Source organism: Vombatus ursinus, unplaced genomic scaffold, assembly GCF_900497805.2.
Source record: "Vombatus ursinus unplaced genomic scaffold, bare-nosed wombat genome assembly UNPS02014798.1, whole genome shotgun sequence".
In the NCBI taxonomy this organism is placed as follows: Eukaryota; Metazoa; Chordata; class Mammalia; order Diprotodontia; family Vombatidae; genus Vombatus; species Vombatus ursinus.
In genome coordinates, this window is record NW_020954576.1 from 46261976 (window position 1) to 46278573 (window position 16598).

The following is a 16598-nucleotide window of genomic DNA, read 5'->3' on the forward strand; positions in this document are numbered from 1 at the left end:
TAAAACATGGAAAGATTTACATGGAACAGTGCAGCATGAAATGAACAGAACCAAGAGAACATTCTTCATAGTAACAGCAATATTGTTCAAAGAGTAACTGTGAATGACTAAGCTATTCTGAGTAACAAGAACATTCAAATCAACTATGAAGGATTTATGAAGGGAAATGCTATGCGATCTCCAGAGGAAGACCTGCTATATGGAAGTATGTATTGTATGCTTCCTCATATATATCTATATCAAAGGTTGGCTTTCTCTAATGCAGGATTGGGAAGGAGGGAGACAACTTAAAACTCAAAATGTAACAAAAGGGTAAATAAAATAAATATTTTTTTAAAAACCACATTATTCCGAGAAGATGTCTGTAAGCTTTGCCAGACTTCCAAGTTGGTCCATGACACCAAAAAGAAAAGGTTTAAAGGGATTATAAAAATTCTTTGCATTCAGGTCAGTTCAATTCAATCAAACTATAATACTCCATTTAAAAAAAGTCATGGGTTAGAGTCCTATGTGAGCCAGCTAGTTTTGCTCTGTTCCATAATATAATAATGACCATTTATAGAACATCCTAGGGTATGAAAAGAATCTTACGTGTACTATGTCATTTGAGCATCACAACCTACTTGTGATATAGTTGCTATTACAAAATACTATTTTATAAACGAGGTCAGAGATAGGTTTTGAATCCAGGGCTTTCTTTTTCCAAATCCAGCTCTGTATCCAATACTGCTTCATGCTGTTCCATCTATGTGCACAACATCCCTAACACAAGGCAGACCCACTCATTCATACCCTTGTTTACCAGAGAATCTGGGAGAAATAGCGTAGATGAATCAGCATAAAGACATCACTAATCCTGGGAAACACTCTCCCAATGTAAGGCCTATTGACAGAGAATCAATGTCATTATCTTTATACAAAGATGACATATTTTCAGTAAGTCACCTTTGAAAAATGCCTGGCTGTCTTCTGGTTACTAGAATTCAAAATTGTTCAATAAAAAAAGGTTAAATTTTTTTACATGCAAATTGGGAAAAAATAAAATATTAAAAGAAAGAAGAACAACCATAAAACTTTTTTAATAAAAAGAAAAACTACAAGAAAAAAATACAATACAGGCATATTTGACCTTAATTATAGATTCATAGAACTTTATTATTATTAAGGGACCTTCAAGATCGTCTAATCTGACCCCTTCAATTTATAGAGGGGGACATCTGGATCCAGAAAGATGAAGGAACTTGTACAATTTTACACAACTAACTAGGTCAAGCTTGGAGTAGAGTACAAGTCTTAAAATTTATAGAATTATAGGGATGTTAGAGATTATCTAATCTAACCCACTGCTTTATGTGAAAATTCACTACAACATCCTAAACTAGAAATCAAATAATGTCTGCTTTACATAATTTCAATAATGCAGAACTCAGTAGCTCAAAAGGCAGTGCATTCCGTGGTTGGACAGATGTGGTATTTAGGACCTTCTTCCTAAATTTATCTCTTGGTCCCAGTTTTACCTTCTAAAAGTATGCAAAAATATCTGATACTTCCACATGATAGTCCTTCAAATATTTGGAGACAGCTGGTTATGCCCAATAGAGGGAGCCTTTAAAAATAGACCAAAATTTTATGAATCAAAGAGCAGTTTGTCTATTGAAAGAGGTTATTAGCGAATTATTTTGTAGTTTAAAAAAAGCCTTTCACAATACAAATGATTTCCCCATGATTTTTCATACATTGACTTTTTCAGAAGTGGAATGCATATGTATGTTGACATGGTAACTGACTCAGTAGTTCCCTAAGGAGCCAAAGGTTCTCATAGTACCCAAAAGTGCCTTATAATCAGAGAAGCACACAGATATTCAGAAAACCTTTAAATAAGAACAAAGTAAGGAAACCAAAAATCAAATGTTAGGTACTCACTGACACAGAATGGAGTTGTGGGACTCCAGTAATTTTTTCTACAGGTAAGTGTAGTCCTGGAGCTATTTCGGACGTAGCCTTGTCGGCAGGTATATTTGAGTTGTGTTCCATCTTCGAAGGTAGTTTGATTTAGTATTTCCGAAGGCGATACTAGGGCAGCATAGACAAGTTTGGGTGGGGGATCACAAAAACCTGGCCATGGAACCAAATGAGATCCAAAGATTAAAACCTAGATGTGGCCCATCCTTCCAGGGGATAAATAGCATATTATTCAAGGGCAGGGGGCATGTCTTTGTGTCCATTGATTCCCATAAAACACATTACCATGCTTTGAAAACAATAAACATAGGACATACTCAAGGATAAAAAAATGTGGGTTGATGATGATAAAAGGCATAAAAATTTCATCTCTGGTTCCCTATTTATGTGACAACTTAATTTTAAAAATAAGGAAGATTGCACTTAAGTTTTATTAACCCCTCATATTGCCTACCTTGCCAACATTGCTCAAATTAACACAACCAATTGTGCCTTCTTTACCTTTGCAGAGACACTTCACTGGTTACAGAACCAGACCACCACCTTGCATTGCTCCCATCAGATGCCTCCTTCGCTCCTATTCACCTGCTGCTGAATGGAGCCAGGGAAATCCTCAAAACCAGGCTTACAGGGCCCACTACAAATGCGTTATCTACCTCAACTGAACCTTCATTGCAACAAAGCAGATGTTCTACTCATCCCTGATTGATTTGATTGTGCAATTTCTACAGCTTCTATTCTAAACCTTCTAACTTTTCCTCAAACTTCCCGAGGAGCCATCTCCCCACCCTTTCAAATGAGGACTTTACCTTGCTCTTCACTGAAAAAAATTGAATCTATTTCCTAAGAACCCCCTTTTTCTCCACCTCATCTCACATCATTCAGACATCTTTTCCCACTGTCCCCTTTTTCACTCTCATCTCAAATTTAAAAAAAAAATCCTTTTTCCTTGCCGAGGCAAACCGTTCAATGAATCCCATTGGATCCCATTCCCTCCCGTCTTCTGAACAGATTACCCCCATTGCATCCCTACTCTTTCTCTAAGTTTCAGTCTCTCTCAATCTACTGAATTCTTCCCTGCTTTTTTTTTTTAACATTCTCTCTTGTCCTTAAAAAAAAAAAAGTCTTACTTGATTTGGCCATCTCTGTTAGCTATTGTTCTATATCTCTCCTCCCCTTCATGGCTCAACTCCTTGAGGAGACTATCTATACTAGGCCACTCCCTCACTTCTTTCTCTTTTCTAAACATTTTGCAATCTGGCTTCCCACCTAGTCTTTCAACTGAAACTGCTTTCTTCAAAATTAATAAATTTAATGGCATTTTTCTTAATCTTCATTCTTCTTAGCATCTCTGTAGCCCACTAACCTTGGGGTTCACCCAAGGCTCTATGATGGGACTTATTTTTTTTTTCCTATCATACAATCTTGCTTAGTAACCTCATCAGCTCCCATAGGTTTACACAGATGATTCTCAGATCTATATATCTTGAAATTTAGTTTTTCATTACAACTACCTTTTGAAACCTTGAATCAGATATGCCACGTGTATCTAAACTCAATATGTTGAAAACAAGACTCATTGCATCCCCCCACCTCAACCCTCCTATCTTAACAACTTTCCTGTTACTGACAAGGATACCATCATCCTCCCGGTCACTCAGGCACAACTGTCGTCTCTTTTTCTCCTCTCTTTTAAAAATATTAAGAAAGCATTCTAAAATATCCTAGTCTAAAGCCTTTGGACTAATCTTAAAGAGAAATCTTAACAGTATTTCTTTTTAACATCAATTTGGAAATAAAATGTTAACTGAACTTTACTTTTATAATTTTATTGCTATAACTATGTTTTCTCTCATGAATTTTTCCCCATAGTTTAGGAATAATGCAACTGCACCTCTAAAATGTCAAGGGTTAGAGAAAGAGAGATTTTCAGAGTCATGAGTGAATTCCGTCCATCTTTGGTCCTCTCCTTTCTATAAGCAGAAATACTTAGACTAAAATAATCAAAATTACCAGTTGGTTTTTCATATTTAAATATTTCCATTGTTTTCTATGCACTCCCTGCCTCCCACTCCATATGGAAATTTAGAGAGTAAAGATGTTACTATCCTGAGCTGCACCCTTATATGGCATCATCTCCTTCCCCTTCAACAAAAGTGAGAACCTCATCTAGGAAAATACTTCCTTCTTATCAGTGGCACACTCCTGATGAGCCCTCTCCATCCCAACTTGCCCAAGGTACAAAAATTCCTAGTTAAATCCCTGATTTTAGTCCTGGTTGACTCCAGGGATTTGACTGGTCCTGGGTACTCCCTGAAAGTTTAAGAAGAAAGGTGTAGAAAAGAGTCATTGCATAATAGTAATGTAATATTATTATAATTGAGTATGCTATCCAACCCCTTTGGTAATACTAGAGAGACATTCTTCCAGATACCTGGTCCTGCTTTGATTATGATTAAATGATAGTGGGGATTAGAAATGAGTTGTACTGATATGTTCAAATGATTCATGTTTATCTGACCTTTTCCGCCAATCCCCTGTCACTTACCATGCACCCTGGCCAGCAGAGCAAAAGACAAGATTATCTGAAATAGAGTTGGACCATGTCCTTTCCATTTCTCCCTCCTATATGCCATCTCCTTTATAACCCTTGGGAAGGCTGTGATCAAATGTTTCTTCCAAGTTTTTCTGGTAAATGGAGTAGGAAATTGGCCTCTTGATTCAGGCAAACAAAACAAAACAAACTAGATTAGTTATTATAGGGTAGAAAATTAATCTCTCATGTCCTGTACCAGCCTTAAATATAAATTCATTTAAATAATTTTCAGTTTTGAAAATTTGCTTTCGTCTTAGAAATGGAAACAATGGTATTTTCTTGGCAAGACTTTGTTCCTGCTTCAGAACTTATTCATGGACAATAATTCTTCAAGGTATTTAAAAAAGTTTCTTCTTTAAAAGAAATTCATCATAGGATAATTTTTAATTCTTAGGTGAAGAAAAGATATTCACAACGTCCTAAGCAGAATATATGGACAAAGAATAGTATCAGTTACCTAAGGGATGAATATTTCATTAGACTTGGGTTTCCCACCTATCCCCTGTGTTAGATAATAATGATGACCTCAGGACTATAGATAGACCTGTGATTTCACTCATGCAGGAAACTCCTAGATGAATAAACTCTCACAACTAAAGCATGTCTCTGCAACTTACACTCCTAAAGAGTTGCCTGGAGTATTGAGAGGTTAAGTGATTTACCCAGAGTCACACAGCCAATATGTATCAGAGCAGTACATGAACCCAGAGCTTCTTGAGTCTAAGCCCAGCTCTCTATCAACCACACCATGCTGTCTTTCCAGATAGTAATGATAACTGTGATTTTTCTAGAATTGGGGGAAAGGGTGGATTTCAAAATACTTTACATACATTATCTCATTTGGTCTCTACAACAACCCTAGGAGATGGATAGTGCCTTTATTATTTCCCCTCATTATAAAGATGAGGTAACTGAGGCTAGAAAGATAAAATTACTTGCTCAAGGACATAAAACTAATAAAAGAGCTAAAACCCAAACTTGGATCTTCTGACTCTGAGTCCATGATGCCGACTGATAGAGCTAGATCTTAGTAAAGAGATTCGTAAATATTAAAATATTTCACAAATGTGAGCTATCGTCATCAACATATTCATCATTTCCTACCCAACTTTATACCCATTTCCCATCCAACCTTATACCTAAAAGGTTGAACTTCAGTTCAGATGGTTTCCTCCAAAGTTTCATGCTCACTTGTGCCTCAGTGCCTTTGACAGTATAGTTTCCTCTAGCTAGACAGTACTTTTACCTCCTATCTAAATCCTACCCATCTACAAGCAGAAATTGAGATACTGCTATTATATACCTATTATATTATAATGATTGCTATTATATACCCTTTGGTCCAGTTATACTACTACAAGGCCTGTAACCCAAGATATCAAAGAAAGAAGAAAAAAGCTCATAAGTACAAAAATGCATATAACAGCTTTTTTGTCATAGTGAAAAATAGGAAACTAAGAAGGCAACCATCAATTTGGGAATGGCTAAAAAAAGTACAGTATATGAATGTAACTGAATATTACTGTCTCATAAGAAATCATGAAAGGGATGGTTTCAGAAAAACCAGGGATGACTTATGTAAACTGATGCATAGTAAAGTGAGCAGAACCAGGAGAACTCTTTATATAATAACAACATTGCAAAGTAAAACAAGATTTGTAAGCCTTAAGAACTCTATTCAAAGCAATAACCAACCACAACACCAAGGAGTTGATGAAGAAACACATCAACCACCTCCTGATGGAGAGATGATAGACACAAGATACAGAATATGGCACACATTTTGGACACAGCCAATGTGGGAATTGGTATTGCTTGATTATAAATATTTGTCACAATGCCTTTGTTTTTCTTAATGAGTTTGAGGTTTGAGAGAGAAAGGAGAGGAAAAGATAGGGAGAACCAAAAAAAAAAAAAAAAGTAAGGCCATTGAGGAATTTCTTTTAAAATGAACAGAGAAGAAATGCCAGAAGGAATTACAGAAAAGCAGGGCAGCTTAGAAAGTTACATGCTGAATTTGTTTAAAAGGAAAATTGGGCTTCTTGCCAAGACATCCACTTGAATGGGAGGTAGGCTGCCCAACTCCCATGTACCTATTCCTGCAAACCCTGAAATTTGCACTAGACCAAAGAATGATCAAGAAATCCGAATGAGAAAGAACAGCAAGTCACTTCTTCTAACCCAGAGTTGATTAAAATGTCAATCAGAAACCTGAGGATAACAGAAAAGAAAGCCTCCAACAAAACTGGTACCAGCATAAGATATTCTTCCAGCATGACCAGAGTAGAAAAAACTCAGCTTGGAATTAAGAAGACCTGGGTTCAAATGCCACCTCTGACTGTGAGACCATGGCTTTGGATATTTGACCACAGGCAAAGACTTGTAAGTTGAACAGGAGATGGTGCTCTGCATTAGTAGAGGGAATTTTCTTCCTGGGAGTTTCCTGTACCAATGAAATCACAGGTTCAACCAAAAACAACCCAAAACACCAGTAAAACTAATTTGATCAGTTTGTCTTGGCCTTCCTCCAGAGGCTGGAAGTCCAGTGGGTGGTTCTTTGACATTTTGGTAGGTCATCTGGTGGTCAAAATTGGAGTTTGGACGTGTTGCAGAAAGTAGTGTGTGTATATGTGTGTGTGTGTGTTTGTGTGTGTGTGTGTGTTGGGGGGGGAGGTGTTATGCTGCAAATCCCCAATTCTGACTGTTGGCTCTTAGCTCTAAATAGCACTCTACATTTCCTTCTTTTTGATGATATCACCAATTCTTTCAGTCATCCAAAGCATAAAATCTTGGAATGACCTTTGACTCACGTCTATCATTCACCTTTCGTGTCTGTCCATTCTTCCTTTGCAAATGTGTCTTAGATTATCCCTTCCTCTTATTTCCCTCTAGGAACAACTTATGCCAAACTACCAATCCTTGAAATAGAGATGACTGCAGCAGGCTAAGTAGCTTCACCAAGTCCAGTCTTTCTTTCCAATCCTTCCATCTTGCTCTGGCTAATTTACCTTCCTAAAATATGGTTTTAATTTTGTCACTCCTCAGCTCAGAAACCTTTCATGGCTCCCTAAATGCTATGACATGATGTCTAAATCCTTCTACGTGGGTTTAACAATATGATTCCCTAACTTAGTCCCATTCTTACCTAGTAATTAGATTTCTCTCTACTCCCCAACATTTGCTCTTAGCCCCTATTAGACAGGATTCCTCATGATCCCCTGAGATAGTGCTATGTAGCAAAAAGAGCATTATTGTCAAAATCAGTGGATGGGGTTCTAGTTCCTATTCTGTCAATAAATTATCTAATTATCTTGGATGAGTTGCTTCCTCCATGAGGCTTTCCCCAACTATTCTAGACTTCACTGAGCTCTCCTTTCCCTGAAATCCTAGAATATAATAGTAGCTTATGTTTATATTATGCCTTTTAGGGTACAAGTATTTCCCTCTTAGTGACCCTGCGTGTAAAAACATTATCTCCGTTCAATAGAGGAGAAGAAAGATTTAAAGAAGTTAAGTGATTTACCTATCTAGTAAGTGTCAGGGGCAGCTAGGTGGTGCAGTGGATAGAGCACTGGCCCTGGAGTCAGGAAGACCTGAGTTCAAATCTAGCCTCAGACACATGATACTCACTAGCTGTGTGACCCTGGGCAAGTCACTTAACCCCGATTGCCTCGCAAAAAAAAAAAAAAGTATTAAAGCTAGGATTTAAACTTAGTTCTCTCCTGACTCCAGGTTCAATGCTTTCTCTACTGCTCCCACTCAGCACCTTACCTTACCACTTTTATTACTTTCTTGTTATTATAGTTAGAATGTAAAACCTCTTTTGTATTTGTATACTTCCTAACACACTGCCTGACTCAGTAGGAGCTCAATAAATACCTGTTGATCTGATCAACGCAATGGCCAACCTTGAATCCAGAGGACCCAAGATGAAGCTTGCTACCCACCTTATGAGAGAGGGGTGATAGACTCAGTGTACAGTTTGAGATATGTTTTTGGACATGATCAATGAATTTGTTTTGCTTGACTATTCACATTTATTACAAGGGTTTTGTTTTTCTTTTTCTGAAGGAAATGGAGGAATGTGGGAAGGAGAGAAAATAGATATATGTTAATAGAAAAAATAATTTTTAAAAGAAACATACAAATAATTGTTTCAATAAACAAACAAATAAATGCTTATTGATTACTACATGATACTTCATACAGGGATGAAAAGGTCATAGGAACTCAATAATTCCTCGTTGGTTGATCAACAAATTGTTACTAGCACTGTTATAGGAATTACCTTTTTCAAGTCATTTTACTTTGTGACAGTGGGTTGGGGGGGGGAGCGGGGCTGGCTGCATGAGAGTGCTAATGCAATGCTTGTCTTATACCAAGTGTAGCTGGGCCCAATGATATGGTCTGACAGGCAAAGAATGAAGAAGGGAGAGGCGGGGTCATCAATGACAAACCTCCCCAACTCTACATTTTTACATGGGGTGGCTCTCTGACAGCTAATTTGATTTCCTAGCTTCCTGTATATCACAGGGGAGACTTTGGAAAATCACATTACCTTTTGGGTTTTAGCCCTTCTCTGCATAAAATGGCAGAAAAATCAACCAGATGACTCCCATTTCAACAGCACTTACTGGTCTCCTGCTGGCAACTTGACCTCTGCAGCTATGATCTGCTCCTCCCTCCTCCCCAAACCCTTCTGCCCTCATCTCTTTTAGGGCACCTTTAATTCATAACCAACTACTAACCTGCAGTTAGCCAGTTGAGAGTCAGGAGACCTGGAGCAAGAGGTCTTGATTGTTCACCGTAGAGAGAAGTTTCTGAGATCTTTTCCAGTCCCTAACTCTATAGGGTGGAGTTTATATGAATATCCACTAGCTGATATGTTATTCCTCCTGCTGAGATCCAATAAAGTGGAGAGAGAATGTACGAGTGTGTGGGTGGGAAAGCAAGGGCCGAATTGAGAGGAGTATGGGGTGTTCAAGCATCGTTGTCTCATAAATGATTAACAGCAGAAATTAAAAAAAATGATTAACTGCAGAAACAAAGAAGCGACATTTGCTAACTCCCCTTCTTCTCAAGCCAGCCAGCATCTTTGATAACAGATGTTGCAATCGTTGGTTTTTTTCCTCTGCCAAGCCTTTCCCAAAAGTGAAAAGGTAATTTGCCAGCACTTTGTCCAACTCTAATAAACAGAAGGGATTAAGCATGATGCAGTCCAGTGGACATAGGGACCTTAGATCCTCCAGTGTCTGAGCTAGCTCAGCAAAGCTGGACATACAAATTTCTGTGATAGCAGGTCACTGCTGATTCCTCTCTGACCCCTCTCCAATCTACCCACATGGTATAGGGCAGGGGTGGGGAACCCACTGCCTTGAGGCTACACCTGGTCCTCCAGGTCCTTAAGTGTGGTCCTTTGACTGAATCCAATCTTGATTCATTTCAATCAAAGAGCTGCACTTGAGGACCAAGAAGGCCACATGTGGCCTTGAGGCCACAAGTTCCCCACCCCTGGTATAGAGTAAATGCCCTCTTGCACACTAAGGTCAAACATTAGTCACTGCTCAAAAGGCTGAAATAATATATGGTCACTTCATACTTGGTTTGAAGGGAGCTATGAAGGATTGTTTATCCTCACCTTTTTCCATTAGGAAATTGATACCTTTAAATTAAAGTATTATGTAATAATGATGTAAAAGCACACAGTGCCCTAAAAGCTAAAAACCTTTTTAAAGAAACACATTTTAATTAAGGGTTGTTTTTCCAGCACCTTGTGAGGCCCCTCCTGAACTTGAGGGCATCCTAGAGTCTCTTTCCCTTGTCTTGAGATACCATAAAACTTCCCCCCTATCCTGGACCATAAAAATGCCTTGTCTCCCTCATCACGAGTCATAATGTTTCCCCTGCCTTCCTTATCCTGGGTCCCCTATCCTATCATCCATCTTCCTTATCTTGTGTCATGACAATCCTCACCCTCATCTTGTAAGATAAGACTCCTACCCCTCAGTAAGTTGTTAGTCCTCTTTGCAGAGCTAGCCCACTTCTTTTGCATCAATAAAGCTCCCAATGGTTACAGAGAAGGTCTAAGTGAATTCTTTCACACCTGAACCAGCTCTCCCAACTCTAAACCTCAATAATAAGGAATACAGGGTGGTATAATGGAAAGGAACACTGGTTTTGAAGTCAGAATGAAAATTATAGCCATCATTTATATAACACTTTAAGATTTACTTATGTCATCTCATTTGTTTCTCACAAAACTCTATGAGACAGGTGCTGTTATTATCCCCATTTTACAGGTGAAGAAAGTAAGGCTGAGGTTCAATGACTTGCCCAGGGTCACACAGCTGGTAAGTGTTTGAGGCAGGTCTTCCTGATTTCAAGTCCGACAGTTCATCCCCTGTGCTACTCAGTTACCTCAGGAAGATCTGTGTTTGAATCCTAACTGTGATACTACCTGTATGATTTGGGACAAGTCACTTCCTTTTCTTCTTTATAAAATAAGGATATTAAGCTACATGGACTAGCCCTTCCAGCTTTAATTCCTATGATCCCTTATTGAAATTCAACTCTCTCTATCAGCCTCCTTCATCCTATTAGTGGAGTCAGCAGTGCCTCAGGTGCTCAGGCTTATAACCATAGTCAACTTTATTTCATTTGTCTCCTTATCCACTGTATCCACTCACTGATCCTGCCCATTCTTCCTTCAGAATATCTCTAATATCAATTTCCTCCTGGTCATTGCACTTGGTGCCACACTAGCAGGTTCTGAATGCTTGCAAATACCTCTTTGTTAGTCTTCCTGCCACCAGCCTCTTCACTTCCTAATTTATCCTGTAGCATGACTTTCATTATCCATTAATCAACCGATCAATTTGCTTACTTTTACAGATATGTGTTATCATCAATGTGGATATTTCCTCGAGAAATGTACATCTCAACCCCTTTATTTCATCTGATAGAAAATCCAGAAAACACACAAAGGATAACAGTAATCTATAAACAGATAAAACCAAAAGTCCTTTTCAGTGAATCCCACCTCTCACCCTCCTCCTCCCCGAGGATATATGTAGCCCCCCAAATTCCTATGGTTTGAACTCCACTAGAAGGGAAACCAAGTTTAGGATTGTGTGACTTGGCCATATCTTCCCATAAGTTCTGCATAGGACATTCACCCAACCTTACAGGGTATTTTCTCTAGATCCTTTGATAGTGGATGAATACGTTTGGAGCATTGGAGCTGTCCATTGATCATTCCTGTTCTTGCTATGTGACCCATTATATATCTCTCTATTGATTTCCTGCATGCTGTTAAGCAAGTCACTTAGACTCTCTGGGTCTCAGTTTGATATCATAGGACTTAAGAATAAGTACCAACTCTATTACTCATGCCTTCATTATTCTGGGCAAGGCAGATCCTCTGATTCTCAGTTTCCTTATCTGAAAAATGGGGGCAGCTAGGTGGTGCAGTAGATAGAGCACCGGCCCTGAAGTCAGGAGGACCTGAGTTCAAATCCAGCCTCAGACCAAACACTTGACACTTACTAGCTGTGTGACCCTGGGCAAGTCACTTAACCCCAATTGCCTAAAAAAAAAATGAAGGGGTTGGACTAGATAATTTCTAAAGTCCCTTCTAATTCCAAATCCATAATTCTATGATCCATCAAGCATAAGTTAAGTCAAAGATGATAGGGACTGGATGTGTGATTTCATTGCTTTGGGAAACTCTCAGATAAAGAAATTCCCTTTTCCAATGCCAATTGGTACATTCTTTACTAATTCATACTCTTAGTTTCCTAAGATACTGAGAATTTAAGTGACTTACTGAGGGTAATACTGCCAGTATGTGTCAGAGCTGGGACTCAAACCCAGGTCCTTCTATCGTTAGGGCCTTCTTTCTGTCCTCTCCATAACAGTGCTTCTTGTGAAAGATGATGAAAGAAAAAAAAAAACCAGTATTTGAGGGTATGTAGAAATATAGAATCCTGCAGAGGTCTGAGACTCAACTTGCTTGAAGGAGAAAGGTCAGGGGTGATTCTTGGGAAACATATTAGAGAGAATTAGATTGTGCACATGGCCCTGTAGCTGGAAGATTAGCAAGGGACTTCAGCTAGAATGGAGGGGAGTAAAAGACTTGGACTCTGCCTTCTACTACTATTATGAGTATTTGGATGATGTAAATCCAATGGGAAGAGTTTTTGCCTTTCCGGCAACCCCAAGTTCATTTTCCTTTTGAAGGGAGTCAAGCCTTTAGATTAATACCATAAAGAATCTTAATGTTGTTGTGTTGTTTTCTTGGTCAGTCATTTTCAGTTGTGTCCAACTCTTTGTGACCCCATTTGGGGTTTTCTTGGCAAAGTTACTATAGTGGTTTGTCATTTTCTTCTCTAGCTCATTTTACAAACTGAGACAAACAGGCTTAAGTGACTTGCCCAGGGTCACATAGCTAGTAAGTGTCTGAGGCTGGATTTGAATTCAGGTCTTCCTGACTCCAGACCTGGTGCTCTATCCACTGTGTCATTTAGCTTCCCCAAAGAATCTTAATATCTGGGATAAAAATGAAACTCAACAAAATGTTAGAGGACTATCTTTCAAGCAATCCTAAATTTGGTTTCCTTTCTAGTGGAGTTCAAACCATAGGAATTTGGAGGACTACATACATCCTTGAAGAGGGGAAGGAGGAGAGGTGGGGCTCATTGAAAAGGAGTTGAGTTTTATCTGCTTATAGATTACTGTTGTCTTTTGTGTGTTTTCTGAATTTTCTGTTGGATGAAATAAAGGTTATCTTATGCTCAGTAAGCATGATAATCTTGAATGTTTGCATAGGAACTGGGGACCTTTGACCCACATCAGTAGAAACCTAGACTTAAATTCTATTATATATATATGTGTGTGTGTGTGTGTGTGTGTGTGTGTGTGTGTGTGTGTGTGTGTGTATATATATATATATTTCAGAGGAAATTCTAGATGAGAGCAAATGAGCCCAAGAGATATGATTTTTAGAACTGCTCCCATTTGTTCTACATAAGCCCAGATCTTGGTGCTGGGTAATGGTTTAAATACAAAAATTATTAAGGCACCTGAAGACTCATATCAGCTGATGCAGAGCCAAGTGAACAGAATCAAGAGAAAAGTCTACATAATGACTACATTAATATTAATGTAAAGAAAGGCAGCTGAATTCAGATTGTTGTTGTTCAGTCATTTTCATTTGTGTCCAACCCTTTGTGACCTCATTTAGAGTTTTCTTGGCGAAGATACTGGAGTGATTTGCCATTCCCCTCTCCAGCTCATTTTGTAGATGAGGAAACTGAAGTAAACAAGGTTAAGTGACTTGCCCAGGGTCATACAGCTAAGAAGTATCTGAGGTCGGTGAGCTCAGGTCTTATTGCCTCCAAACCTGGTGATTTATCTACTGCACCATTAATTGTTCCTGGAAAATAAATGACAAGGCACACTTCCCTCCTCTAAATAGAATGGTAGAGGACTATAGTACACTGTAAGATATGATGGTTGTTTTGTTGGTTTAGATTTTTTGGTTTTACTTCAGTGTTTTTCTCTGTTATAAAGAAGGGTTCACTAGGTGGGAAGCTGAGAAGAATATCAGGAAATGACTGTGATGTGAAAAACAAAAACTTTAGGAAAAAAAAAGGAAAAAGCGCAGATCATGCCAGACTAATGTCACTAACTTTGTTGTCATTGCTCCACTCTAGACCGTCATGGTCTATCATTTGAACAGTTATAGTGGCCTCCTGACCAGTTGCCCGACTTCTACTGTGACTCCAGATTAGGGATAAGGACAGGAACTGGGCTTGTGATTTGTGGGTATAGAGAACTCCCTAGGTGAGGAAACTCCCTCTGCCAAAGCAGGTTTGCACCTTCTCTGCAAATTAGAGATGCCTACAGAGTTGAAGTGACCTGCCCAGGGTCACACAGCCAGTATGTGTAACACTTGAACCTGTTTTCTCAGGTCTGAAGTGAGTTCTCTATCTACTACCCCAGCACATAATAAATGCTGTCTCTGACACAAGGTTAATCCTCCTATAGCCTAGGCCTAATCATGATGCTCCCCTGCTCAAGAATTTTCAGTGGTTATTGCTTACTGAAAAAAGTTCAAACTTCTTAATTAATGTTTGGCAGTCAAGACTTTCTCCAAATTTATTTCCACCCGATCTTATGCCCCATTATTTCCATAAGGACTGCTATGAAGTTTCTAGGATTCTCCTTCTCTCACTTGGTCCAGCTGGGACTTAATCCATAAACCACAAAGGTCCTTTCCTGTGGTAGAGGATGTGGGGTAGATACAGTTGATAGTGTAATTGACTAAATAGTAGATAATCAAAATGCTGGTCCCAACTTTGTTCCTTTTTCAACATATTTCTTGCCTGGGCCATAGGATCCTTGTATAGGGGGGAGAACACTAATTCTGTATTAGAGGACCTGAATTCAAATCTCACCTCTAATATTTACTACTTTTGTGACCTTGAGTGAATAATACAGTCTTCCTGGACCTCAGTTTCTTCATCTGGAAAATGAAAGGGTTAGACGAGATGGCCCCTTGCCATTCTAGACCTATGATTTAGAAGGGATCTCTAAGGACTAGTTCCTGAATATGAGTAACCCAAACAGCATCCCAAATAAGAGGTCACTCGCCATCCACTGGAAGACCTCTAGTGACAGGGAGCACACCTAACTCATGAGTTGGGTAATTACCTCTTTGTTCAGCAGATGGTATAGTGGGTGGAGCACTGGACTCAGAATCAAGATCTGAGTTAAAATCCTGCCTTGGACACTTATTTGTTGTATGATCCTGGGTCACTCACTTATCCTCTCCCAACCACAGTTGTAAAGTCGATCAGTCAATAAACATTTATTAAGTGCTATTCCATGCCAGACGCTGTGCTAAGTGCTGAGGATCCAGAAAGAGGCAAAAGATAGTCCCCGGGCTTGAATAAACTTACAATCTAATGCTAATGATAATACCTATCTCACAGGGTTGTTCTGAAAGTCAAATGAGATAATCAGTCAATCAAACAATATTTATTAAGTGCCTACTATGTACTAGGCACTGTGCCACATGCTGGGTATACAAAAAGAGGCAAAAGCCAATCCCTGCCCTTGAGGAGCTTACAATCTAATGGGAGAGACAACATGCAAACAAATACACACAAAACAAGTTATATACAGGATAAATAGGAAGTTATTAACAAAAGGAGGGCACGAGAATTAAGAGGGGGTTGGGGAAGACTTCCAGTAAAGAAGGGATATTAGTTGGAACTTAAAGAGGTCAGTAGGCAGAGGGGAGGAGGGAGAACATTCCAGACATGGGAGATAGCCAGAGAAAACACCTAGAGAGAGATAGTGTCTCATCATTATGGAATGACCAGGAGACCAGTGTCATTGGATCAAACAGTACATGTTGGGGAGTAAGGTATAAGAAGACTGCCAAGGTAGGAAAGGCTTTAAACATCAAACAAAGCTTTTTGTACTTGATCCAGGAAACAATAGGGAGCCACTGGAGTTTATTGAGTAGGGGAGGTGACGTGGTTGGATCTGCACTTTAGGAACAGTAAATGGCTTTGCAAATCTTAAAGTCATGAATAATTGCTAATTATTAATTATTATTATCATTATCAGTTTTATTATCCTTTCATTGAACTGAAATCTTCCTCTCTACAACTTCTACCCATTGTTCCTGGTCTTGCTTTATATAGCAAAGTGGAACAAGGCTAATCCTTTTTCCATGACAACCCTTCACACACTTGAAGATAGTTATCATGCTTCCCCTAAATCTTTTCTCCAGGATAAACACCCACAAGACTTTCAACCAGTTTTTGTAAATATGGTCTCCAGCTCTCTCATCATACCTCTCTGGATGGGCTCCATCTTGTCAATGTCCTTATTAAAATGAAATCTCCAGAACTGAACAAAATACTTCATATGGAGAGTGATCAGGGAAGGTTACCAGGATTATCACCTCCTTATTTTGGGAAATGGCACCTCCAACAACACTGGCCAAAATACCAAGGTTGCATTAGCT

At 38.9% G+C, this 16598-nt stretch overlaps 1 protein-coding gene across 2 annotated transcripts in view; it reads right to left on the reverse strand.

The window, feature by feature from the left end:
- Positions 1 to 9493, reverse strand: part of C4BPA (complement component 4 binding protein alpha) — a 48715-nt gene extending 39222 nt beyond the window's left edge. For both annotated transcript variants that reach the window (XM_027871520.1, XM_027871519.1), the window contains exons 1-3: positions 9307 to 9493; positions 4511 to 4677; positions 1924 to 2115 (exon numbers count right to left, since the gene is read on the reverse strand). In XM_027871520.1, coding sequence (XP_027727321.1) covers positions 1924 to 2115; positions 4511 to 4598 — 280 coding nt within the window. In that variant the 5' untranslated portion in view covers positions 4599 to 4677; positions 9307 to 9493. The remainder of the gene's footprint in view (positions 1 to 1923; positions 2116 to 4510; positions 4678 to 9306) is intronic.
- Positions 9494 to 16598: the final 7105 nt, after the last annotated feature.